The sequence below is a fragment of the Hibiscus syriacus genome, unplaced genomic scaffold (assembly GCF_006381635.1).
Source record: "Hibiscus syriacus cultivar Baekdansim isolate YM2019G1 unplaced genomic scaffold, ASM638163v2 tig00019138_pilon, whole genome shotgun sequence".
In the NCBI taxonomy this organism is placed as follows: domain Eukaryota; kingdom Viridiplantae; phylum Streptophyta; class Magnoliopsida; order Malvales; family Malvaceae; genus Hibiscus; species Hibiscus syriacus.
Window position 1 is genome coordinate 35,964 of NW_024062464.1, and position 26,003 is coordinate 61,966.

Consider the following 26,003-nt stretch of genomic DNA (forward strand, 5'->3'; position numbering starts at 1 on the left):
ACATAAAAATCTGATTTTTTTGTGATGATTTGATCTAGAACCTTGCATTGCTGGCGGGAGAGGAAACCAGCTGGGTGGTTGTTGTTGGCGCAATGTCATTGACAAAAGGGCAACCACGGGTTAATGTCGGTGTGGAGGGACAACTGGTGAGGTGATGGAAACTAATGGAACACTGCTGTTGTGGATGGACAACTGGTGTTTCTTTGGAAGCTGCTGGAACCGTCAGGTGGAGCTACAATGTGGAAGGGCTGCTATCAAGGTGAAAATGGTGATTACAGCTGCCCCTCTTTGCTCGTTGTTGTGGAATAAGAATGGAGCAAAGACATAAAGCACCAATTTTAGCTTGAATTGTTCAAACTTCTGAGCTATAAGTTCTTCTCATTATGATTTTTTCGCTCACTTCAGACGAGTTCTTCTTATTATGAACTTTTCCACTAGAATGATGATCTATCTTTTTCTGTGATAAAATCTAATAAGAGGTTGAACAAGTTCTTCTTATTATGAACTTCTTTTTCTTCTTCAGGTGAGTTCTTCTCATTATGAACTCCTTCTGGAAATGATGATCCTCAAAAGAGGTGTTGATTCAACTTCATATGTGATGAATTAAGGCAAGGTTGAATAAGTTCTTGTCATTATGAACTTCTTCTTCCTTTTCAGACGAGTTCTTCTCATTATGAACTTCCTCTGAAAATGTTGATCCTCAAGTGAGGTTCTTCTTTCATTCAACTCCATAGGTGATGAATCAAGCTAAAGTCGAACAAGTTCTTCTCATTATGAACTTCTTCTTCCTCTTCAGATAAGTTCTTCTCATTATGAACTTTATCTGGAAATGTTGATGCTGATCTATATCCTTCTTTGATAGAGTCAAGCAAAAGGTTGAACAAGTTCTTCTTATTATGAACTTCTTTTTCTTCTTTAGATAAGTTCTTCTCATTATGAACTTTCTCTGGAAAAGTTAATCCATCGAGTGATGAATTCGAGAAAAATGTTAAACAAAATTTTCTCATTATGAATTTCTTCTTCCTTCTTCAGATGAGTTCTTCTTATTATGAACTCTACCTGGCAATGATGATCCATCAAATGATGAATTCAAACAAAATGTTGAACAAATTCTTCTCATTATGAACTTCTTCTTCCTTCTTCAGATGAGTTCTTCTCATTATGAACTTTCTCTAGAAAAGCTGATCCATCAAGTGATGGATTTGAGCAAAAGGTTGAACAAGCTCTTCTCATTATGAACTTCTTCTTCCTTCTTCAGATGAGTTCATCTCATTATGAACTTTCTCTGGAAAAGCTGATCCATCAAGTGATGGATTTGAGCAAAAGGTTGAACAAGCTCTTCTCATTATGAACTTCTTCTTCCTTCTTCATATGAGTTCCTCTCATTATGAACTTTCTTTGGAAATGTTGATCCATTGTGATGGATTTGAATCTTTGCTAAAATCTTTGAAATTCATGTCAACATTTAACATGGATAAAATGAATGGAAATGCACCTATTTTTGCAAATGCCTAAATATGATGCATGAATATTAAGTTCATTTTTATTTGATTTCAAAGTGGTGAACTTGGTCTTTCTTCACTTGGTCAAAATGTCATTTCAAACTGCATTTCTGATTTGGAAGAGCAATCTTTGTGTCTTTTTTGCTTCATTTAAGTCTCAGAAGAAATGTTTCATTTATTGAACTCTTGCCGTAATCAAAATTATAACCTTGATGCCCCATTTTGTCTTGGATAAAACCAACTTTCTCTGCTTGGACTTGTGCAGAAATTCAATAAAGCTTTCATCTTTGAAAAGAGAATCTATCATCTTTGAAGAGTATAGATGTAGATATGTCAAACTCTGCAGAGATTAATTAGGAGAGTAGAGTCTGTTCTGATTTGACTCTTGAAACACATCACAAGGAGGATTTATCCTAATTCCTTTCATGTCTTCACATCTAATCAGATCTCGAATAAGGCAACTTGGACCATATCATGTCGAGATGTTTAACAACATCCTGTCGTTCAACATTAGTTGGCTCCACTAGTTTCTTGTTGTTAAAATTTCTGCTTCCCTTCAATGGAAAGAAATATTCATCATGTCTCACTTCTGACCTTGGGGTTGAAGAAGAAAAACTTCATCTTGGATCCATAAATGGAAATACCATATGATTGCAACATTGGTTCAGTACCAGAATAACTGGTTCGTAAAATATTTGACAACACATTCATCATCTCATGTGGTTTCTGCTAAGATGTTTGTAAAGTATTTGAAAAACATTCATCATTTCTTGTGACTTCTGCACAGATTTCTGGTCAGTGAAGCTCTTTGCACAGTGTTCAAAGCTTTTGTATGATGTCACAAGACCTCTTGAAAACAAAATTCAGTGGGAATACAAATGGAATGCTGGCATGACCAAAAAATTGGTCCAATTCACAAGATATGCTAGTGTCGAATTGAATAAGAGATACCAACTGATCTTGATATCAACTTGGGCAAGGGAAAGTGTAATACCGATCATGTTTTCTTCCATAATGAGTGTTGTAAGAAATGAAAACACATCAGCTATAAGAGCCATGTATAGAACGATATCCATGAAATTCTTGTCGCTGGGGATGAAACGCCCATGATAAAACCAAAATATATGAAAACTCCGTTCACCCTGGCTGGCAATGATAACACCAATAACAATGGGAGTAAGGGTAATGCAATCTGAGCCTCTTTATTCAATGTCATCAAGCAAACAACAACTGATGTGAAAAACAGCTTCGTAACCTCAACATTATGGTTGAAACTAACTGTCAGGAATCTCAAAGAAATATTTTCAATCATCACCGACACACAAAATATAAAATTCAAAGCCGAGATTTTGAGGAATTGAACCCTGGATCGACTGGTTTGCCTGAGGACCATCTTTATTCATGCAATCATGATATAGATTAACAAAGAACACACTGTCATGTGACACATGGTTAAGAAGATTGGGTATTTGAAACCATACTTGCTGAGTAAATATTTGTTCAACAACATGACCCTGATGTAACTGCCTGATGAACGAAGTAATTATGTATAGATAGCTCGACTGTCACTGTTTTACCTTTTTCATTCTTCATGTCTTTCTGTCTGATTAGAAATATTTGGTCAAAATCAATGATCTTTAACACATGACGATGTGGGCCTTCAGTGTGCCCCAACATTAGCTAATACAAACATTCAAAATGTGTCAACATTCCAATTGATTGAAATGGGCTTGCAGTAAGCCCCAACATTTGTTGACGTAAACATTCAAAATGCGTCAATGTTCCTGATTATGATTGAAATATGTTTTCAGCATACCCCAACATTTGCTTCTTGTTGATGTGAGCTTTCAAAATGCCCAAATATTCATACTGACGTGGGCCCTCAGAATGTCCCACATGAATCATTTCTGTCTGAAATGGGCTTTCGATATGCCCCAACATTTAAAATACATCAATATTCCTGATTATATTTGAAAGGGGCTTTCAACATGCCCAATATTTGCTTCTTGTTAATCTGAGACTTCAAAATGCCCCATATGGATCTGTCTGAAGTAACCTTCAAAATGTCCCAACATTCTATTTCTGGTTGAAATGAGCCTCCAAGAATACCCAAAATGCCCCACTATTCTATTTCTATTTGAAATGGGTTTCAAGATGTCCCGTATGAATCTGTCTGAATTGGACCTTTAGAATGCCCCCAACCTTCTAAACTGTAAGGCTTACTTCCAACGTTTGTTTGATTTCAATATCGTGATCCCCACGAGGTTCAATTTTGACAATGTACTGTTGTGGGTACTTGTAGCTTTATTCGTGCCTCAAATATGTTTATCTTGAATACTCTCATTCTGGTGTCACTAAACAGCAGTTGTCAAGTAACTTGAGGAAATCTCTTTATGTTGTCACAAACTTAAGAAGTGCTCAATCATTCTGACGGAAATGATTGAGATATGTGCCTCTTCTGAATGAGGTGCCCACTTCTTGGATCTGGAAGGATCTAGTTGGACAGAGCGGTATAAATCGTTTGGTAACTCATTCCAGGCTGACACAGTGAACCTTTTTTCAGTGAAGGCTATTTCTAGAATATACTTTTCCATACAACATGTTGATTCTGATAACTACTCATCTGATTATGAAGTGATCTTTCAGGATGATTTCACAGATATTGATAGTTCTTCTGCTACTGAGGAAATCCTGAATTTTTTATTCTGATGAGGAGAATAAACTGTTATACTTGACGAAAATGGGGTACTCAGAGCCTGAGGCTTCAATAGCCATGGAGATATGTGATCCAAATTCATCAATTGCAGAGTTGACATATTTTATATATACTGCTCAAATGGCTAAGGCTGCTAACGCACTTCTTTCAAGAGAAGATAAGAAGCCATTATGAAATGATCCTAATTACAAGAAAAGGCAAAACTCGGGTTATGATATTTTTGAAAAGGAAGAAGCAGAGGAAGCTTGAAAAGAAGCTTCTTAATGAAGACTATCATCAAATTCATCTTTCAAATCTAATGATTGGTTTTAGGGTTCATACCGAACCAGATCAGATAACTCAAAGAACACTTTTAGAAGATGCTATTGGGTCTTCTTATTTCTACTATGAGCAAATTCATCTTTCAAATCTAATGATTGGTTTTGGGGTTCATACCAAACCAGATCAGATAACTCAAAGAACACTTCCAGAAGATGCTATTGGGTCTCCTTATTTCTACTATGAAAACGTGGCACTTGCTCCAGTTGGTGCTTGAACTGAAATGTCATGGTACTTATACGATGTAAATCCAGAATTTGTAGATTTGAAGTATTTTTGTGCTGCTGCACGGAAAATGAGCTATATTCATAATCTGCCAATTGAGAACAGATTTACTTTTATTCTGCTTCCTCCTTGCACCATACATGATGCTTTTTCATTGACACAAAATGGTGGCCTTTCTGGGCTCCCAGAACAAAGTTGATCTGTTTACAAATATATACAGGAAGTGCCAAATTGACAAAAAGGATCCGTAAGGCTCTTGAAGCTTATGATGAGTCTTCTTCGAGTGTCCAAAAGTATGTTCTTGATGATTGCCGAAAATGGAATCTGGTATGGGTTGGAAGGAATAAAGTTGTTCCTCTTGAACCTGATGAGGTGGAAATGCTTCTAGGTTTCCCTAAAAACCATACACGAGGAGGAGGATCTGCTAAAGACATGTTCCCAGGTGGTATCAATGTTCTGTCTTTTTTCTCTAGAATCAGTGATGCAGATGTTGCCTTTTACTGTCTTGGCATATCCTTGAAATGTTCAAGAATTGAATGTGATCGTTTGGAGCAATTGATGAGTAGATTTAACGGATTCGACCTTGTTGTCGGTGGCATCCAGTGTAACAACCTTACTGGAAGAAATAAACATCATAGGGATGAACTAGAAGATTTTTGTTGGTGCATTTTCTTGGAATGACTGCTACAGTGACTGTCTCTTTTGCTGTTTCAAGATATTCACTGCTATATCTCACTTTTCCCGAACCATGGAAGGGTTTAGTTGATGGTAAAACTGGTTATCTTTACTTTTGGAATCATGTAACTAATGTTACCCAATATGAAAGGCATACAAGTGTAGAATCTATTCTAATGTCTTATTTAAGTTCAACAATCTTCTGAATGACATAATGGATATAATCCTGATAAGGAAAATGATCGACATGGAAGAATTAGCAATGATGTACCAGGACTTGAGAACAGTATCACAGTATAACCAGAGTGAAAGTGGTGACTTGTTCATTCACATAATACACTTAATGGGAATTATGACCATGTGATTGGAGAATCTGCTAGAGACATGGATTGATGGTTGGGGAAAATAATTAGTCTGGTGATGCTTTATCATCTTTAACATGAGATAAGTGATAATCTTTCTTGATGAACTGCTAATGATGTTACAGGAGAGTGTCACAAGTTCAATTTTCCAAACTTTATGGCTTTTCAGACCACTTGATTTCAAGAATGTTTCATCATTCTGGTCTGACTTATTCTTTCTACAATAGATGTAGAATAGGCAACAATCTGCTTTAAGGACCTTCCTCATTTGAGACTGTCTTGTTTGAAAAATGTTTTTCCTCATTTCTTTATCAAAGAATGACAAATTTTGTAAAATATTGTCCTTTACAGGTTCACAATAGAATGAAATCATAAGACATGAAATTAATGAATATCAAATAAATCAACTACTCTTTTAACTCATTCAAAAATCATAGTCCTATGGCAAGTGTCAAAACTATTGACTGATTTAAGGTGTAGGTGGATTCTGGTAAAGTAAGGTCTCTCAGGTTAGTCCAACATATATGTCTCTTTTGGTTAACATGAAGAAATGATTGTTATGCTCATCTTGTAGAGATACTTCTCGTTGTTATGCTCATCTCATAGAGATACTTCTTGTGTCTAACTCTCAGGAACATCTTTGGGATGTGTGGTGCTTTATTAAGAGCTTAAGATCGTCTCTTATGTCGTTGTTGCACCATTCAATATTCGAGCCGCCTTTTCAGGTTTTCAACACGAATCCTCCTTTGGTTTCAAGATGTTATTTAAAAATTTACATCTTGAACCCCCTTTTATCATTTTTTATATCATGCATTAAAGATTTTAAAAACCAATTTTTGCAAATAAAAATCAATCTTGAGAGGCGGAATGAATTCTGAAGATATTCTCTCTTAATTGGATGCATTCAATCTTGCTTTGCTTGACTTGGATCTGCTTTATTGGGGATTTTTCCATCATCTAGATCCCTCTAGACTACCAATTTTCATTTTCTTATATCTCCAACACTTCTTGCGTTTCAAGCTGAATATGAATCTTTGAACTAATTTTACTTGATCAATTTTGTAACTTGAGGCTCTATGAGTCACCCATCTTGGTTCAATTTTTCTTTTTTTCCTTTTTTCTTCTTTTCCTTTTTTTTTCCTTTTTTCTATTTTTTTCAAGCATAATACTTCTTGACAAAATCTGAGTTTATTTGGTTTCTCAGAACTTTCCTTTCCATTTCTGCCAAATTCAATGCTCCTCCGGAAAAGGTCTTTTTTTTACAACATATGACCCTTCCCAATTTGATATTCATTTCCCATGGAAATCTTTATGTATAGGCAATATCCTTTTAACCACTAGATCGCTCTCTTGGAACTCTCTCAGATGTACTTTCTTGTTGTGATCTTTCATCATCCACTTCTGATACATCTGCCCATGGCAAATAACTTTCAATACATTCCCATCAATAAACCTTAATTGATCAAATCAAGCTTGGATCTATTCAGTCTCCTTTTTAGCACTAGATAAACATCTTGGAACTCTCTTGGATGTACTTTCTTGTTATGATCCTTCATCATCCGTTTTTTATATATATGCCTATGGCAAATAACTTTCAATCTCATCTCATCAATAAGGCTTAATTGATCAAATCAAGCTTGGATCTATTCAGTCTCCTTTTTTAGCACTATATCAACATCTTGGAACTCTCTTGGATGTACGTTCTTGTTATGATCTTTCATCATCCGTTTTTGATATATCTGCTCATGGCAAATAGCTTTCAATCTTATCTCATCAATAAGGTTTAATTGATCAAATCGAGCTTGGATCCCTTCAGCCTCCTCCAATTTTACCTTCTTCAAGATATAAAGTGGTGGGATCTTAACTCAAATCGGTAAGACTGAACAATAAGGTGTTACCCCAGTGATGTTCAAACAATATTTCAACATGTATATAAGGCAAAATGTAGCTTATCGTGTCAATCCTTTGTAAATTTTAGTGATCTTTGTAATGATTCTCTTAACGTTCTTATTTTCTCCTTCAATCGCCCCATTCATCTTTGGGCAATAAGTCACTGAATTTGCATGCCTGAACTGTGTACAAAGTTCAGTCGTCTCATACCTAGAAGTGTTTGTAAAAAGAGATATCTCCAGGGGGATGAATATTCAAGATTAACTTTCATTTACATGAAAACAATGTAATTAATGCATGATATATTTATTTAAATCAATCCCTTTTTTTCTTCTTTGAGTATGCCCTAATCACTCGAAATTATCTTCGATAAATTGATCCATGATGCCTCATCTCGTCTCTTCTTGCAGGAAGATTCACGGATAATTGAAAGTTTGGTTCTTTTGAGGTCTTTTGGTTTATGATGGTTTTGTATTTGGAAGGACAAATGTGTGACTTTTGAAGTCATATATATGGTGGAAGGTGGTATCATCAATCAACTCTACCCGAGAAGGTAAACATCTGGAGTTGGTGTCTCAAAAAAAGGTATAGATATTTCTTCAGAATCTCAGATAATTGTAGTGTCAGGATTTGGTTTTGGTAAGGATCGGGTAATTGGCGTTGGATGAGATATGGAAGATATAATTTTACCACTTGCCAAAGATCTATAATTCTTGAAAAATTAAAAGAATATTTAATCTACTTGATACTCAAGAATTTAAAGATTAAAATTTAATTCTTTGTTCATAACCATAAAAGCAACACAAGTTTATTTATTGCACACAAGGCGGAGAAAGGAACAAAAAACATGTTCAAACAAGATGCTGAAAATAGAAGGTACTACAGTGGTAGATAACTACTTCCACTTGTTTATTTAGCTTGCATATATTATTCCTTGAATGTTGGGTGTGTACTTGGCTCAGGATTCTCATCCTTATTTGTCCCCCATTTCTTGATCATTTCTTGTGTCAAGACTCCCTTGTCAACGAGCATCTTTATTTCTTTTAACAATGACCAGCAATTCCCTGTTGAATGCCCAGATACCCCCAAGTGAAAATTACATAAGCTATTTTGATCATAGCAATGGACATAAGGCTTTGGTGACACTTTCACCAATCTTGGTGTAATGTATTGACATTTAACCAAATGAGGGTACATATCTAAGATAGATTCTTGAAACACCTTCAGAGTTTTTCTCGCTCGAGAGATTATCACTTTCTTTGATCGTTCTGTGCGAATAAATGCCCTCCTGTGATCGAGGGGGTTCTGGAAGTTCATTTCAGCTACAACTGGGGTATTATTAACCAGACTCCTTAAGTTGCTCCTTGCCTTACTAGTTTTCAGAAAATCTGATATAGGTATCTCAGGTGTCTTCTGGGTTATTTCTGCTCCATTCTTTCTTAGACCTATGGGCCAATCTCGAATTACATCCATGGAAGTCTTTTGATTTTCTTGCACCTGATATTCTTTGCAGGATTTGGTCACATTAGTCTCTGTTGAAGCAACAATTTCTTAACATTTAACCTTCACCCCTTCTTTTACCTTATATTTTTGAATTGCTTGCTCTAAAGGATCTTGGAAATTTCCCTTGAGGTTACCAGGAACCTTAGCTGAACAATTTGAAATTCCAGTCTGATTTATCCAAGGAACCTCCTTATTGGTCCAATTCTCATTTGGAGGCCACTGTGGTGGAACAAGTCATGGAGTAGTTAATATGGCTGAGAGCATTTTTGAATGCAGTTTTTCACTCGAATAATGGAAGGGAGGAAATTGAAAACCCTGCACATTCTTTTTCTTCTTGACCACTTTATAAGGTTTGGCACCATGTTTAACTGAATAAGACCTCATTATATTAACCTCAGCTTCTTTCTCGACGTCAGTATTGTCAGAGCCACTTATCTTGCCATTCTTGATAGCTATTTCGATCATTTCTCCAATCATGACAATGTCAGAGAAATTATTAATGGCAGCCCCTATCATGTGATTAATATAGGGAAATTTTAATGTACTGGTGAACAAAGTAGTGAACTCCCTTTCAGTCAATGGTGGATGCACTTGAAAAGCGACGTCATTCCATCATTGTGAATACTGTCGAAAACTTTCATTACACTTTATATTCATGTTTTGCAACATTGTTCAATCAGTAGCCATATCATCCATGTGATTGTATTGACCCAAAAAGGCTTGAGATAAGTCCCTTCAAGAACGTATTTGAGTACATTTTAGCTGATTATACCATTTGGATGCAGACCCGGATAAATTGTCTTGGAAACAGTGGATCAATAATTTTTCATTCTCTACATAGCCAGTCATACGACGACAGTACATAGTGATATGATATTCAGGACATGTGGTCCCATTATACTTCTCAAAATCTGGAATTTTAAAATTTGGTGGGAGAATTAAGTCGGGGACCAAGTTCAGTTCTTTGGCGTCAAACTCATAAAATGACTCAACCGTCTCTCTCGAAGTAGTACATAATTCATTTGGCTTTAACCCAGAAGCAGTAAGACAGTCGGTGGGGAACGAAACTCCAGCCTGATATTGTTGGTTCTTAACAGTGAAGTGAACTGGTGATTGGATTTCTTGACGTACAGAGGTGTGCTCAGGAATGTGAACATGTGTAATACCCAGAGTATTTGTGGAGTTTTCAACAAGACTCTTTCTAGCAGTCAAATGCTTCTCAATCATTTCTTTCATATTGTTCAGTAGATCGATCTGAGAATTAGCTTCGATTTGTGCCAACTTGCTCCTCAATTCTTCCTGTATCTCCTTTTGCTCTATCTCTAATTTGGATAGCCTATCCTCAGTTTCTTTAGGCATTTTTCTTGTGTTGTGCTAAGCGTTCTTGCTACAAGGAAAAACCAAGATCACTTCGATTGAAATCTTTATTTTAATGAATGAATGTTTTAATGTATTATGATAGAAAAATGAAAAGATACCAAATGCAAATGTAAATGTAAATTATTTAAAATACCAGAATATGACATCCAGTTATATTAAGACTGCCCTTTTATTTGATATTGAAAATAAATAAACATTATTATTTAATTAAATATGTTTTAATGCATGATGTAAGTTTAAAAATGTAAATGTAAATACAAACGTAAAAATGTACAGATGCAAAATGCAAATGCATGTATGAAAAGGTGTTACTCAAGAGTAATCATCTTAGAACAGATTTCATTGAACACAAAAGTTTCCGTGCATCAAACAAAACTTTTACAGGTAGGGGACAACTTTCAGTCCTATCTAAAACTTCATATATAGGGGATAACTTTCCCTCATAACTTCTCTAAAGCCATGTTAGTTTCTATTCATGCTCAAAAGTTGAGTTATCAGTATGCTTTAATTCTTTGTAAAGTCAGCTTGGTTTATCAGTTTATGGGTCATATTGCTTGTCTGGACTGTAGCTTCTTCCATGACATTCTGGTGTTTCTTCATCTTCTGTGTCACTTCTCGGAGTTGCTCATTTTCCTTTGTAAGAGAACTTTTTTGTCCAAGAAGTTCTTGGATTAGATCTTCATATATGTTGCAGTTCTTTTTTAGTTTGGTAACCCATGTTATCCACTCTTCTGGGGTATCTCCTATGCCAACATTTTGAAAAGCTTGACTGATCTTTTGGAAATCTTCATGCATGGTTTCCACTTCTGTGCTCAATTTCTTGTTTTGGTCATTCAAGTCCTTCAAATAACATGCTTGAGCTTCATAAAAACCTTCTCTACTCTGAATGCCCTGACTGATACTCTTACCATAGATTGCTTTTGGTATCAATCTGGCAGGATCTTTGTGGTGTACTTTTGATATTAATATAATAGGATCTCTGTGTGCTTTGCTTGCTTCTATCCTCGGAGTTTCCTCAGGATGTCTTTATTTGGCCGCATCATATTTTGTTTGATCATAAAACTTTTTGTCCATTTACGATTTCTTTCCAATTTGATGAACAGTCTTTCAAGTCAACACCTTTTGATTATGCCATGATCATGCAATGCAAACAAAATAAAATTCTATCTATCAAGGTATAAATCTTAACCTCATGCTTTCTAGTTCCATACTTTGTTTGGAAAAATTAACCTAACTGCATGATTTCTAGTTCGCATGCATTTATTTAGGAAAAAGAAAATAAAATAAATCAAAAGACGAAAAGTTAGAACTTATTTCTCCTTTGTGTATACCTATGAACAGAGGTTCAGTACTGTCTTAGATAAGGTGAATTTATAGGGTTTATTATATGCAGAGTTTCAGTTCTAGGAGTAAAGGTACTTGAATTGTCCTTGTTGATGCCCCCTTGGGCTGCCAACCCTCAATCCTAGTCCACTACAGACATAAGCAGACCGAGTTCAATTCGAGGGGACACATTTCTTTATGTCTGACATGGAGAATAAATTCTCACGAAGACATAGAGCATATGAACCCAGAAAGCTACTTGCTAGGTCTGACACGGAGAATAAATTCTCACGAAGACGTCGCTTTCACTCCCACTTAAAAGGGACAAATCTCAGTTATAGAGATTATGTTTATGCAATGCATGTGTTGTGTGTGAGGATAAATGTTCAAACCTCTGACAGATAAATAATGAAATAAAATACTTGAAAAATAAAATGAAACATTAATAAAATAATATAAATATTATGAAAATAATAAGTATATATAAAAATTTTGAAAAGAATAAATAAATGATTTTGATTTAAAAAATATTTTGGGAGTCGCCATTGACCTTTTTGGGTTAGGTAGGTCAAATACCAAAAAACAATCTTTTAAAATAGTTTTTAAGAAAACATAATTTAAAAGATAAACTGATCTTGTGTATAACCAAAAATTTATTCTTTTTAATAATAAAAAGGGTTCGTGGTCGGTTACGTTTAGGGAAGGATTAGCACCCCTATTGCACCCAAAATTGGTATTTATTAATTATAAGTTGTCTCTCTTATTGGAAATTTAAGAATTCAACAATATATTTAATTTATAATCCTATTATTTCAAATTTATTAGTAATTTTTAAGAAAATATATTTATTTTTATATTTTTATAAATAAGATATTTATTTATTTTTAAAACATCTGAATAAAACATCTAGTCGCATTAAGACTATCCTTTTCTTAATATTGAAAAATAAATAAATATTAAAACATGATTAAAATAATTTATATTAAATTATATATATATATATATACACATATGGGAAAGTATTTACTATAGACAAATAAAATAAAAATGAAAAATCAAATTAAAGGCATATCATTTAAAATAAAATGTAAACTTTCTAATATATAAATTCATAGAAAAATAAAAGAAAAACCAACATATTTAAGCATGTACATATGTATATTAACATACGTATAACATATATTTAATATTCCTATATATATAACACTATTTATATTATATAGATTGCACAATATTTATAAAAGTGTTATAAACACTTATATAATACATATATATATATATATTTATAATAACACATACATCTATATGCAAAACGTGGTAAAGAAGGACTAAAAGGGTGATTACCCCAAAATTAATCATCCAAATGAAAATATGCAGCTAAACTAGAGGGGCTTGAGGGGATATAACCCAAACTTTAATATATTCCTAAAACAATACCCCCTTCCCTGTGTTCACACTATCTCTCCAGCCCTTTCCTCTTCTCTCTTTTCTCATCCTCATTTTGGCGTAGCTTAAACAGAAAGAGCTCACCAACGCTGGCCACCGATTTGGTGGTCGTTACGCTCTGACCGGATACATTCTTTCCATTCAACAGAAACCAAACGACAACCCAGCCCCTATCTCTATTTTAAATAAAAAAAATAAAAAAAGAACCCCAAACTATACTACTATTTTTCGGCCACTCAACCCCAAATTATACCATCCATTGATCCGAGGCTCCGGCGAGGTAACCATTTAAGGTAAACTCTCACTCCTCTTCCTTTTTCTTATTTTTTTATTATTTTGAATCCCCTGTTCGTCTTTTTTTTAATACTGCTACTCTAGTTTGAAAAATAAAATAAAATAATAATAATAATAATAATAATAACAGATTCAAAGAGGAAACCTTAGAAATGTAATTTCTGCCATTGTATTGCTGCTTTGAAGAATTAGAGAAAAAAATCCTATTACAATTTTTTTTGTTCTATTTTGGATCGGGGTCCTCTCAAACGATTACAATACTCTTGGGTTTTATAGATTAACCCTTATTACATAAAAATCTAATTTTTTTGTGATGATTTGATCTAGAACCTTGCATTGCTGGCGGGAGAGGAAACCAGCTGGGTGGTTGTTGTTGGCGCAATGTCATTGACAAAAGGGCAACCACGGGTTAATGTCGGTGTGGAGGGACAACTGGTGAGGTGATGTAAACTAATGGAACACTGCTGTTGTGGATGGACAACTGGTGTTTCTTTGGAAGCTGCTGGAACCGTCAGGTGGAGCTACAATGTGGAAGGGCTGCTATCAAGGTGAAAATGGTGATTACAGCTGCCCCTCTTTGCTCGTTGTTGTGGAATAAGAATGGAGCAAAGACATAAAGCACCAATTTTAGCTTGAATTGTTCAAACTTCTGAGCTATAAGTTCTTCTCATTATGATTTTTTCGCTCACTTCAGACGAGTTCTTCTTATTATGAACTTTTCCACTAGAATGATGATCTATCTTTTTCTGTGATAAAATCTAATAAGAGGTTGAACAAGTTCTTCTTATTATGAACTTCTTTTTCTTCTTCAGGTGAGTTCTTCTCATTATGAACTCCTTCTGGAAATGATGATCCTCAAAAGAGGTGTTGATTCAACTTCATATGTGATGAATTAAGGCAAGGTTGAATAAGTTCTTGTCATTATGAACTTCTTCTTCCTTTTTAGACGAGTTCTTCTCATTATGAACTTTCTCTGAAAATATTGATCCTCAAGTGAGGTTCTTCTTTCATTCAACTCCATAGGTGATGAATCAAGCTAAAGTCGAACAAGTTCTTCTCATTATGAACTTCTTCTTTCTCTTCAGATAAGTTCTTCTCATTATGAACTTTATCTGGAAATGTTGATGCTGATCTATATCCTTCTGTGATAGAGTCAAGAAAAAGGTTGAACAAGTTCTTCTTATTATGAACTTCTTTTTCTTCTTCAGATAAGTTCTTCTCATTATGAACTTTCTCTGGAAAAGTTAATCCATCGAGTGATGAATTCGAGAAAAATGTTAAACAAATTCTTCTCATTATGAATTTCTTCTTCCTTCTTCAGATGAGTTCTTCTCATTATGAACTCTACCTGGCAATGCTGATCCATCAAATGATGAATTCAAACAAAAGGTTGAACAAATTCTTCTCATTATGAACTTCTTCTTCCTTCTTCAGATGAGTTCTTCTCATTATGAACTTTCTCTGGAAAAGCTGATCCATCAAGTGATGGATTTGAGCAAAAGGTTGAACAAGCTCTTCTCATTATGAACTTCTTCTTCCTTCTTCAGATGAGTTCATCTCATTATGAACTTTCTCTGGAAAAGCTGATCCATCAAGTGATGGATTTGAGCAAAAGGTTGAACAAGCTCTTCTCATTATGAACTTCTTCTTCCTTCTTCAGATGAGTTCATCTCATTATGAACTTTCTCTGGAAAAGCTGATCCATCAAGTGATGGATTTGAGCAAAAGGTTGAACAAGCTCTTCTCATTATGAACTTCTTCTTCCTTCTTCAGATGAGTTCTTCCCATTCTGAACTTTCTTTGGAAATATTGATCCATTGTGATGGATTTGAATCTTTGCTAAAATCTTTGAAATTCATGTCAAAATTTAACATGGATAAAATGAATGGAAATGCACCTTTTGCAAATGCCTAAATATGATGCATGAATATTAAGTTCATTTTTATTTGATTTCAAAGTGGTGAACTTGGTCTTTCTTCACTTGGTCAAAATGTCATTTCAAACTGCATTTCTGATTTGGAAGAGCAATCTTTATGTCTTTTTTGCTTCATTTAAGTCTCAGAAGAAATGTTTCATTTATTGAACTCTTGCCGTAATCAAAATTATAACCTTGATGCCCCATTTTGTCTTGGATAAAACCAACTTTCTCTGCTTGGACTTGTGCAGAAATTCAATAAAGCTTTCATCTTTGAAAAGAGAATATATCATCTTTGAAGAGTATAGATGTAGATATGTCAAACTCTGCAGAGATTAATTAGGAGAGTAGAGTCTGTTCTGATTTGACTCTTGAAACACATCACAAGGAGGATTTATCCTAATTCCTTTCATGTCTTCACATCTAATCAGATCTCGAATAAGGCAACTTGGACCATATCATGTCGAGATGTTTAACAACTCTGGCATGATATTCACAATAAACGTTGATGTCATACCAATTCGGATACGGAGGTTGGAACGGTTTTATGTAGTACGAAGCCACTTCTTGCGCTTCAAGTAGCTTATCATATAACTCTTTATATGATATGGGGATAGCATCAAAATGAGAACCGCCTTTTGTCTTGGATTGAACCTGAGTTTTAAACGTCGGGAGCAAACTAGATTTCGACGATTTCAGATTACATGATTTCTTCTCATCTCTGGGAGCTTTTACAGTTATCACCATTTCTTTGGTATCTCCAGACGATTTGTGAATACGAATGATGATTGTCTGTAATTTCTCAAATTGGTTAAGATTTGAAGTCCCTTGCGTATCTGAAATTATAGGGTTATATTCATTGACCTCTCTTTCTTTTTGTGCAGGAATCTCTTTTCCTTTGTCCAAAACAGATATTCTACTCATCATCTTGGACATTTGCTCTCTTATTTCTCGTATCTCCTTTTGCTCTTCAATGGGCATACGATCTTTGGGTGTATAGCTCTCCTCTATCTTCGGAGTTCCCTCAGGATGCCATTCAATGGATGCGTCATATTTTGTTTGATCATAAAGCTTTTTTGTCCATTTATGAATTCTTTCCAATAGGATGAACAGTCTTTCAAGCCAACACCTTTTGGTTATGCCATGATCATGCAATGCAAACAAAAGTAATCAATATGAACAAATTAGAGCAACATATAAAAAATAAAAAAAAAATAAAATAAAATGAAATGGTTAGTACCAATTAATATAAAGAAAAAAAATTCTATCTATCAAGGTATAAATCCTAACCTCATGCTTTCTAGTTCCATGCTTTGTTTGGAAAAATTAACCTAATTGCATGATTTCTAGTTCGCATGCATTTATTCAGGAAAAAGAATAAAATAAATTAAAAGCTAGAGCTTATTTCTCCTTTGTGTACACCTATGGACATAGGTTCAACATTGTCTTAGATCAGGTGAATTTCTAGGGTTTATTATATGTAGGGTTTCAGTTCTAATAGTAAAGGTACTCGAACTGTCCTTGTCGGTGCCCCCTTGGGCTGCCAAACCCTCAATCCTAGTCCATTACAGACTTAAGTGGATCGAGTTCAATTCGAGGGGATACATTTCCCTATGCCTGACACGGAGAATAAATTCTCACGAAGACATAGAGCATATGAACCCCGGAAGCTACTTGCTAGGTTTGACACGGAGAATAAATTCTCACGAAGACGTCGCTTTCACTCCCACTTAAAAGGGACAAGCTTGATTATAAAGCTTATTTTATGCAAATGCAAGTGATGTGTGTGAGGAGAAATATTCAACCCTCTGACAAACAAAATAATATGAAATTTAAATAAAATAAAAATATTAATAAAAATAATATACATATAAATATTATGAAAATAATAAGTAATAAAAATTTTGAAAGAAAAGAATTAAAAATTAAATAAATATGAATTTTTAATTTCTAATTGATAGAGACAATTTATAATTGATTTTAAAGTTTGACCGGTCCCCAGCAGAGTCACCAAGCTGTCGTAACTGGTTTTCGCCCGTGCACGAATTTTTTACTTGGTTGAAAAAGTAATGTGGATAAAAATGATTTTGATTAAAAATGTTTTGAGAGTCGCCATCAACCTTTTTGGGTTAGGTAGGTCGAATACCTAAAAATCATCTTTTAAAAAAGTTTTTAAGAAAACACCATTTAAAAAAAAAAATAAACCAATATGCGTTTATAACCAAAAATTTATTCTTTTTATTAATAAAAAGGGATCTGTGGTCGGTTACGTTTGGGGAAGGATTAGCACCCCCACAACGCCCAAAATTGGTACCTGTCGATTATATATTGTCTCTAATAATAGAATTTAAGAATTTGAATTCGAATTTAATTTACAATCCTAAGATAATTCTAAGAAAATATATTAAAATATAAAAGTAAAGTAAATATATATATATATATATGTATTTAAGTTATTATAATTATGTTATTTATTCATTTAAAAATATCAGAAAATGAACATCCAATTATTTTAAGACTGTCCTTTCTTAATATTGATAAATAAATAAATAAAAACATTTTCCTAATAATTTAAAATATATATAATTTATAAAATAAGGATATTTATTTATTTAAGAATATCTGAATAGGACATCTAGTTGCTTTAAGACTGTCCCTTTCTTTGATATAAAAAAATAAATAAATATTATCAATTTATAAAATTAATCAAATAATATATATTAATATGACTAAAATAAAATAAAAATAATAATAAAGAGAAATAATAAAGAGCAATAATTAAAATACTAAATTTAAAGTATTGAAAAATAAATGACAATATTAAAAATAAAATAAAAGCAATAACCAAATTATAATTTAGACATTGACAAAAATATAATCAAACAAAAACAATATATCAAAAATTTAAAATAAGATAAAACGTAAATGACAAAATTGTGAACAAACCAAACAACACATTAAAATAAAATAATAAAATATAACAATAACCAAAACATAAATAAATAAAAATAATATCAATGTTAAAATAAAATAAAATGTAAATATGACTAGAATAGAAACAAAATAAAATTAATATGCTCAAATTCAAAAATAAAAATAAAGAAAGGATATCAGTGACCAAAACGAAAAAACGTAGGAAATATAAGGGATTTAAATGTGATTTAACCCTAAAACTATTGGTTTAAAATGTAAAAATGTTGTAAATGTTTAGGGGTATGAAAAGAAATTTTTTTAAATTAAAATAAATCCTAATATATTTATCTAAAAAAACTAAAATTAAAACCTAAAAAAAACTTAAACGTTCTTCTTCCCTTCCCCGTTCATCTCCTCTCCTTTTCTTATCCCCTCACTTCAGCGCCGCTCAACCAAAACAACCCACCATCGCTAGCCACCGATTTGGTGGTCCTCACACTCCGACCGGTAACTCCTTCAACCGAGGAAGGCTAAAACGCTCCTTAAACGAGCCTAAACCCAAGGCTTATCTCCCTTTTCATCTCTTACTCTCTTCCTCTTATATGACCGATGCCCCTAAAAAATTCAACCACCGCGTAAGCTCACCTCCCGACGCTATACCTGACTTCGACGGTGACGTGGTACCCGAAACCCCAAGGTAAAAATCCTATATTTTTCTCTTATATTTGCTGTTTTATTTTGAATATATATATATATATATAAAGCTGAAAAATAAAAGAAAAAACTAAATTGAAGAGAACCTGTATTTTTGTTTCTGATTTTCTTTGTATTGCTCTTGTTTTTTACCATCTACTGCTGCCTGTCTCTTACAATCTTTCTTTGGGTTTTTATAACCCTGGTTTTACATGTGTAAGATAAAAGAAAAAATGAAAATTACATATGATAATTTTTGTGTTGTTGCTTGTTTGTTGGTGCGCGTGGAGGGACAACTGTTGTTGAAGTGTTGGCAGTTGTTGGAGAGCTACTGAAACGTGGATGACCAGCTGCTGTTGGTGGAAGATGCTGGAACGTGGACGTGGAGGGACAACTGCTGTTGAAGTGTTGGCAACTGCTGGAGGCTAAGGTAAAAATGGTGATTACACAATGCATGTTGTGAAGATGTAAAACCTACCTCTCCATTCCTCAAGAAACCGACCCTCCATGGGGTTTGCACTCTATACTTGCACCCTTGTCCATTTATGATATTGCTTTGATCTATAATTTCCTGTTATTGCTCGACTTTAACTAGTTTCAGTCAACCTCTTTGGTCTTGTTGCTTTCTCTCTACTGGTTATGAACTGGTGAATCATTCTCAGGGTCGAGGTGAGAAATGATTAACTCTTCCTTTTGTCTGTTTTAGGTTTTGCATGTATAGCCTGTAAGGTACAGATAAGACATCATCAAACATCCAGACAAAAAGTCTTCAATTTTCATATCCAACTCATGACGGCCATAAAACTGGTCCGTATCCCCGATTACGTACAAACCGTGGTATGACTGAAAATAGGTCCAAACCTCGTCTATCTTAAATGAAGTAGAGTATATTAAACTCGAGCTTCAAAGTCACAAGTTGTATGTTAACGTCAGCAAATGAGTCAACCCATTCAGTACTTGTTTTACTAATTACAACAATGTATCTGATGATCCAGCAATTCATTCACATACAACAAAGTCCCAACATCCGATACAACAAGATACCATGCCGAATCCAAAAGCAAAAACACATGGAAATGGATGGTTTTGTACGTACTCAATCAATCATTCGGAGGAGACTTCAGGGCTAGACTGTCCCCTTTTTCTCAACTTTAGAGCCTTCCTTTGACTAGAGTGGCGCTTCAGATCAGGCTCCACCATAAGGAGCAGGCTTGACATCACGAATGCCAAGAGTTCTTCATGGTGGGCAAATGTGAAGTCTAAGTGCCCGTACTCGAATTCGTTGTATGATACATTTACACCTACATCCTTCATCAACCTATAGTGCTTTGAAACCATCGATGAACTAATTATCTGGTCCTTCCGCCCAGCCAGCAAATCGACTGGAATATCTATCAGCGAATAATACTCGCCCAAGTCTATTGGTTCCGGCGATCCATACACCTCCATATTGACTGCTGCATTCCCGAAATCATACATTCTAAATTTCTTCGTTCTTTTTATTTGTGCGAGGTGGTGGACCACACGAAACGACAGACCCGGCATGTCATTCATGTTATAGTGAGGTAATCCCAGCACCCCAACCCAATTTGAGCTATCTCCGCCGAAGCCATAACTCAATATAGTTTGAACCAGTCCCCCAACGGCAGGGTAGTTATGGAAGTCTCTGACCAACTTGTTGAACAGCATTCTAAAGAACCTGGTAGGTATATACAAGGCAGGCACGAAAAGCGCCAGGATAGGGGCCAAAAGAAGACAAACATAATGCGCCATTGTTAAGAAAAAACTAGTCTCGTCATGAAAACCTGCAGGTGAAAGCAAAATCAATCTTGAGAGCCTGTGAGGTTTTTCTTCGATCCGGCGAATTATAACATACATCAGCATAGCAGCTCCACCCATGCTATGTGAGATTGCACAAAGTTTGTATGGCTGCTCGTCTTTTATTTCTCCATCGGGTTGGCTAAGTTTCAATTCAGCAGTCTTAACTTTGTGAATCTTATCTATCATAGCTGGAACATCCTCTGTCCCATGCTCATTTATGGAGAATCGCCAATATCTGGCTCAAAATAGCATGGTTTAGTGACAAGTAAAAGATAGATAAACAATTCTTGGATGGATGAATGTGCTCCTATGTAGCGATCAAATTAGTGACAGAAAACAGGACATGTTGAATATATATTTCTTCAATTTCTAGTTCAAATGTCTGAGAGATAATAAACCAAAGATAATGACAATTGAATCATATATTTACTTACTGTCCTAAGGAGATATTTTTATCCACATGCTCTCTAGAGACTAAACCACGAAAATTCCCAAGGAATACGTCATAGCCTGTAATTCAAGCAATAACATCATTCACTGCAATTTTATACCAATTTACTATGGATGACACAAATAGTTTCAAGCGTAAAATAAACCTTGGTCAAATGCTGCAAAAGCTGGAGAACCAACAACGCCATTGGAAACCCAACTGAGAAAACAAATCAACACATGAGAACTTCCCCAACTGAAATATTTTAGTAAAAAGGGAAAAGGAGTTACAAGTAGTAGGGGAAGTAAATAATAAGGTTTCGACAATGATAACAATAAGAAGACAATGAAGGGATTATGTTAATTGATGTCACATGTATGCATTCAAGTTCTCAATAGATGCAAGATCATATATTCCATATAAATGCTGGTCCAGTGATCTGATATTTAGTTTTAAAAACAGCTAGACATGTACATAAATCCTCTTCTTCAACTCATTCCAATCTATGGTGACAAATCAGAAAAATAAGAACTCACTAAGTACTAATATTTATTGATGTCATCACAAGAATAATGATTGATGATTCCTTTGATGCATAAAATAGTGGAACTATTGCCAAAACATCTTTTTCCCCCTCTAAAAAGAAACCATTAGACCAAAAGTGGATATTAGAGACATTACAACTTAAAATAACACCTAAGAAATACTGGGACAATAGTCATAGTTCATGGAAATCTTCATTTTCAAACTTGAGACACGAGTAATGGATGTAAATATGTAAGCTATTCTGCATATACTTTGTAATAAGAACAATAATCATTCTTTTTCCCATCATTCAATATTACGTATTCAAACAAGGGGTTCTAGCATGGTTGAGGGGTATTTTCTTTCTTGCAGAAAAGGGAATTCAGTTCACAACATTTTGCGTGCTCAAGGAGCTAGGTTCAAAACCCCCTTTCCCCCAAAATTTAAAAAGGAAAAAGAAGAAAAAGAAACAGATTCTTCAGATGTAATAAGTCTTTTACTCTTGTCATTCTTGATAGAAGAGAATAAGTAATAGTTCGTCTAGCTAATTAAATTTAATAGGGGTTAAGGAAAAAGAAGAAAAAGAAACAGATTCTTCAGATGTAACAAGTCTTGTACTATTGTCATTCTTGATAGAAGAGAATTAGTAATAGTTCGTCTAGCTAATTACATTTACGAGGGGTTAAGGCTTGGTACTTCCAAACAAAGTGGTGGCTTTTAGTTAAACTACCAGAGCAAAAGTTCACTTGATTAGATTATAGTTGAGAACCCGATTTTCAAGATACCGATAATATTATCATCCAAGATACTAGTAACATTAGCTTTTAATCAAACTTCCGGAACAAAAGTTCACTCAATTAGAAATATAATTATATTTATGAACCGGATTTTCAAAGTACAGATAATGTTATCATCCAAAATACTATTAACAGAAAGAAACAGTTTATTGTGGTAAACCAACATCAAGCATTATGGTTCAGCGTTGTCAATAAACTTCTCTTGGGAATCCATTGGAACAATACCAAATATAATACCAGTTAAAGGACAAATATAACTAAAAAAACAAAACCCACAAAAAACTGCTCTGGCAAAAGGGTCAAGCATATAGCTTAATTTAGTGCATAAGCAGAGTGCAGGTTGTTACTTACCCCATAGATGAATCCATAATACCATGCTGTAAAAAGACAGCCTTGCGTGCATTCCGTCTACAAAATCAGACTAGAGGCGTAAAAAACCATAGCATTCAAGCAAAAGTGATAATTCGAAAAGAAAATGAATAATTATACCTTGGTATTCTTTCTAAAAGGATAACGTATCCATCATTAGTAATAACATGAATAGCTTCATATGGATACCTAAAACAGGAACAAGGAACATGGGGTAAGAAACAGAAGCAGCATTACTGTGGCTAAAGAAAAGAAAGGAAACAAAATTCTGAAAATAACCTCACACTTACCCCAGCTCTGTTATGACATCCCGACATGTCCTCACGTCAGTGTTAAGAGCATGGTGAATTGTAATATTCCTTTCTCTAGGAGCTGGATGATTGGCTCCAAGTGTAGAAGTGGAAACTGAAGCATTCAAGGTATCATCGTCAATATCCTTATCACCGGCAGAGGAAGATGAGAACCATTTTCCAAAGATTCTGAAAGCTGTGGATGGGGAGAACACATAATATGTAGCCTTGTGAAACATGTCAAATATAGCTTCTATGAAGATCTCAATTGCTAGATGAAGATCCTGATACACATTCATAACAAGGAGTTAAGCTTTAAGGAAGTAAGATGTAAGTCCTAGTATATAAACCTCGATGACTCCACGTCTCCTGTCAATGGTGCGCTGGACAACATAGTCCTTTGAAGTGTGTCCTTTCCTAAAGGAATGGAATGTCCTAGGAAAGGGGCTCCCCGTATCTGAAGAAGCCTTTGATTCCTGATTATTTAACAAAACAAAAAGAAGCAATGATATCCTCAGCAGAACCCTAGCAGGTAATAAAATCCAAGAAAATATGTATGCCACCCAGTCTGTCCAGTGCGAATTGTGGTTGATGTGAATGTCTGTTTTGCTGGTTCTTGACCCATGAGATGATGGTGATAAAGGGTATATTCCATCATCAGGCTCATCTTCTGTGGACAAGTATTCTACACTTGAGGTATCATCCACAGAAAGCTCATGGATGAACTGGTTGAATGAGGAAACACCACTGTCATAAACAAGAAAACCAAAGTGTCAACCACTAATTGGAATTACAATCAGTTAATACAGTAAAAATTCCATTATAGAGTGACACTTATCACAAATTCAATAATTCATCTATGTGTGGATTGAGGCAAAGAGGAGAGATTTTAGATGAAAGTAGAAAAATATGTCAAGTAAAAACAAAATTACATTTGCTTTTACCAAAAAAGAGGAAAAAATTACTATGGCTTTTTTTTTTGCATGCAGCAGTACTATTACTTTGGATTCTTTTGCAGATAGTAACATCAAAGAAACCAAGTGGTGCAACAAATCTGAGTTTAATAAAAGCTTCCATATGCAAATTTCTAGGCATATTATTAACAAATAGTCATAAATTTATATTCAAAACCATTTTAAGAAGCCAATTAAGAGAGGCTCTACGGTGGTACATTGAACCTATGATGTAAGAACACACAAATGTCAGCAAGCAACGCTAGACTTCTCCAGCAGAATATCTTGACAAGAAAAATCAGCAGAACTTGTTTGATCTCTTCCATTTAATCTTTTAGTGCTCCAATAATTACTCAACAGAGATCAAAGACAGACAAATCTAAGAATGAAACTATGAACTTAAATGATGATGTTAATGAATTAAACCACTCTGGCAAAAGGTTTTACTTAAGTTTACAAGTGGGTAATGCAAAATAAAAACATAGTCCATGATACTCGAGCAATTTTTTTCTCACATCGAAGGAAAAAAATACAGACTTCTCATCCACCGTGGAAATCGAGGTCCATGAAAAGTGGGCCTAAGCTCCCATCCTTGAGCACCATCAAGACTATTTGCCTTTCCGACAAGAATGGCCAATAAAAGTGCCGACACTCCATTTATCAACCTCGCAATATTGTTCAAAGACTCATACGTAAAAGTCTTTACTGACCTGCAAAAAGAACGCATTCTCTACTCATACTTCAATCTAATGAAAACACTTACGTTCTATTGGGTGGGCATTTTTTTCATTTTCCTTTTCAATAGAAAGTAAAACGAATATATATGAACTAAAAACAGAGAACTAATAGCAAAATGCAAACGAATCATCAACCCAGAGGTTCAAGAAATGAATTTTCCCCCTTTTCTTGAACTTGATTCAGCTAATAAAAGCTCCCAACTACTTCTCTCTAAAAACATTGTCAATAAAATCTTAAAGACGTTCCCTGAAAATTTTCGAATCAATAAAAAAAAGCTCCAAAAAAATCCAAAGACATTACAAAAAAAATAAAATCAGAAAAACGATCCGAGACGTGCATATACCGACATGCGCATAAATATATGGAAATTTAAAAATGAGAAAAACTCACTCTTTGGTAACGGCGAGGGCGTTGTCCACGAATCGCCGCATAATACTACTCTTCGTTCAAGTTTTCCCCTTCCTTTCAAAAAATTCGATCTCTCGATTTCCAGAACTACGAAAAAGGATCGAAGAACCTGATTTGCGTTGAATTTCTGAACCGGATAGAGACAGCGAAGGGGTAAATCCAGAAAAGAAGAAGAAGAAGAGAGAGAATGGATAAGAGAAATGTAGGGATTGTTTCTTCTTCCTTGTGTATTTTCACAACGGCGATACTTGGAGTAAAAAAGAAGGTCGGTTAATTAATATCCAGCACGCTCGCGCCCCTGTTTTTTCAGTTGGAGGAGGTCCACTTCAAAGGTGGAGGAGGAGATTCCACGTCAAGGATTTTCATTGATTATTTAGAAGTAAAGTTTTGTATTCCCCCCCCCCCCACGTATTATTACATAATTAAATTTTAAAATCTATTATCCGTTCACACAAGGTTTAGTTAAACTTACAATTTACTCCAGCTGGTAAATTTGAAACACGTGCAAGAACACATG

General features: G+C 34.6%; 1 protein-coding gene and 1 long non-coding RNA gene across 2 annotated transcripts in view; one reads left to right on the forward strand and one right to left on the reverse strand.

Annotated features, from left to right (window-relative positions):
* LOC120209543 overlaps positions 1 to 23,928 on the forward strand; it is a 28,492-nt gene extending 4,564 nt beyond the window's left edge. Inside the window, exons 2-3 of the long non-coding RNA XR_005524406.1 lie at positions 609 to 613; positions 23,723 to 23,928. This is a non-coding gene — a long non-coding RNA (uncharacterized LOC120209543). The remainder of the gene's footprint in view (positions 1 to 608; positions 614 to 23,722) is intronic.
* Positions 20,157 to 25,744, reverse strand: LOC120209542 (gastric triacylglycerol lipase-like). The gene is made up of 9 exons (XM_039208525.1): positions 25,469 to 25,744; positions 24,874 to 25,050; positions 23,738 to 24,134; positions 23,388 to 23,671; positions 23,218 to 23,286; positions 23,080 to 23,136; positions 21,573 to 21,625; positions 21,411 to 21,486; positions 20,157 to 21,211 (listed from the first exon to the last, which is right to left on the reverse strand). Exons 1-9 carry the CDS (start codon positions 25,507 to 25,509, stop codon positions 20,260 to 20,262), a joined length of 2,106 nt encoding a protein of 701 aa, XP_039064456.1. The 5' UTR covers positions 25,510 to 25,744; the 3' UTR covers positions 20,157 to 20,259.
* Between the last annotated feature and the right edge of the window lie 259 nt (positions 25,745 to 26,003).

Coding starts and splice junctions, on each gene's coding strand:
- LOC120209542 (XM_039208525.1), bottom strand. CDS start 25,509: ATGCGGCGATTCGTGGACAACGCCCTCGCCGTTACCAAAGA. Junction 21,626..23,079: donor ATTATGGATTCATCTATGGG/GTAAGTAACAAC, acceptor TTGTTTTCTCAG/TTGGGTTTCCAATGGCGTTG. Junction 21,212..21,410: donor AAAAATATCTCCTTAGGACA/GTAAGTAAATAT, acceptor ATTTTGAGCCAG/ATATTGGCGATTCTCCATAA.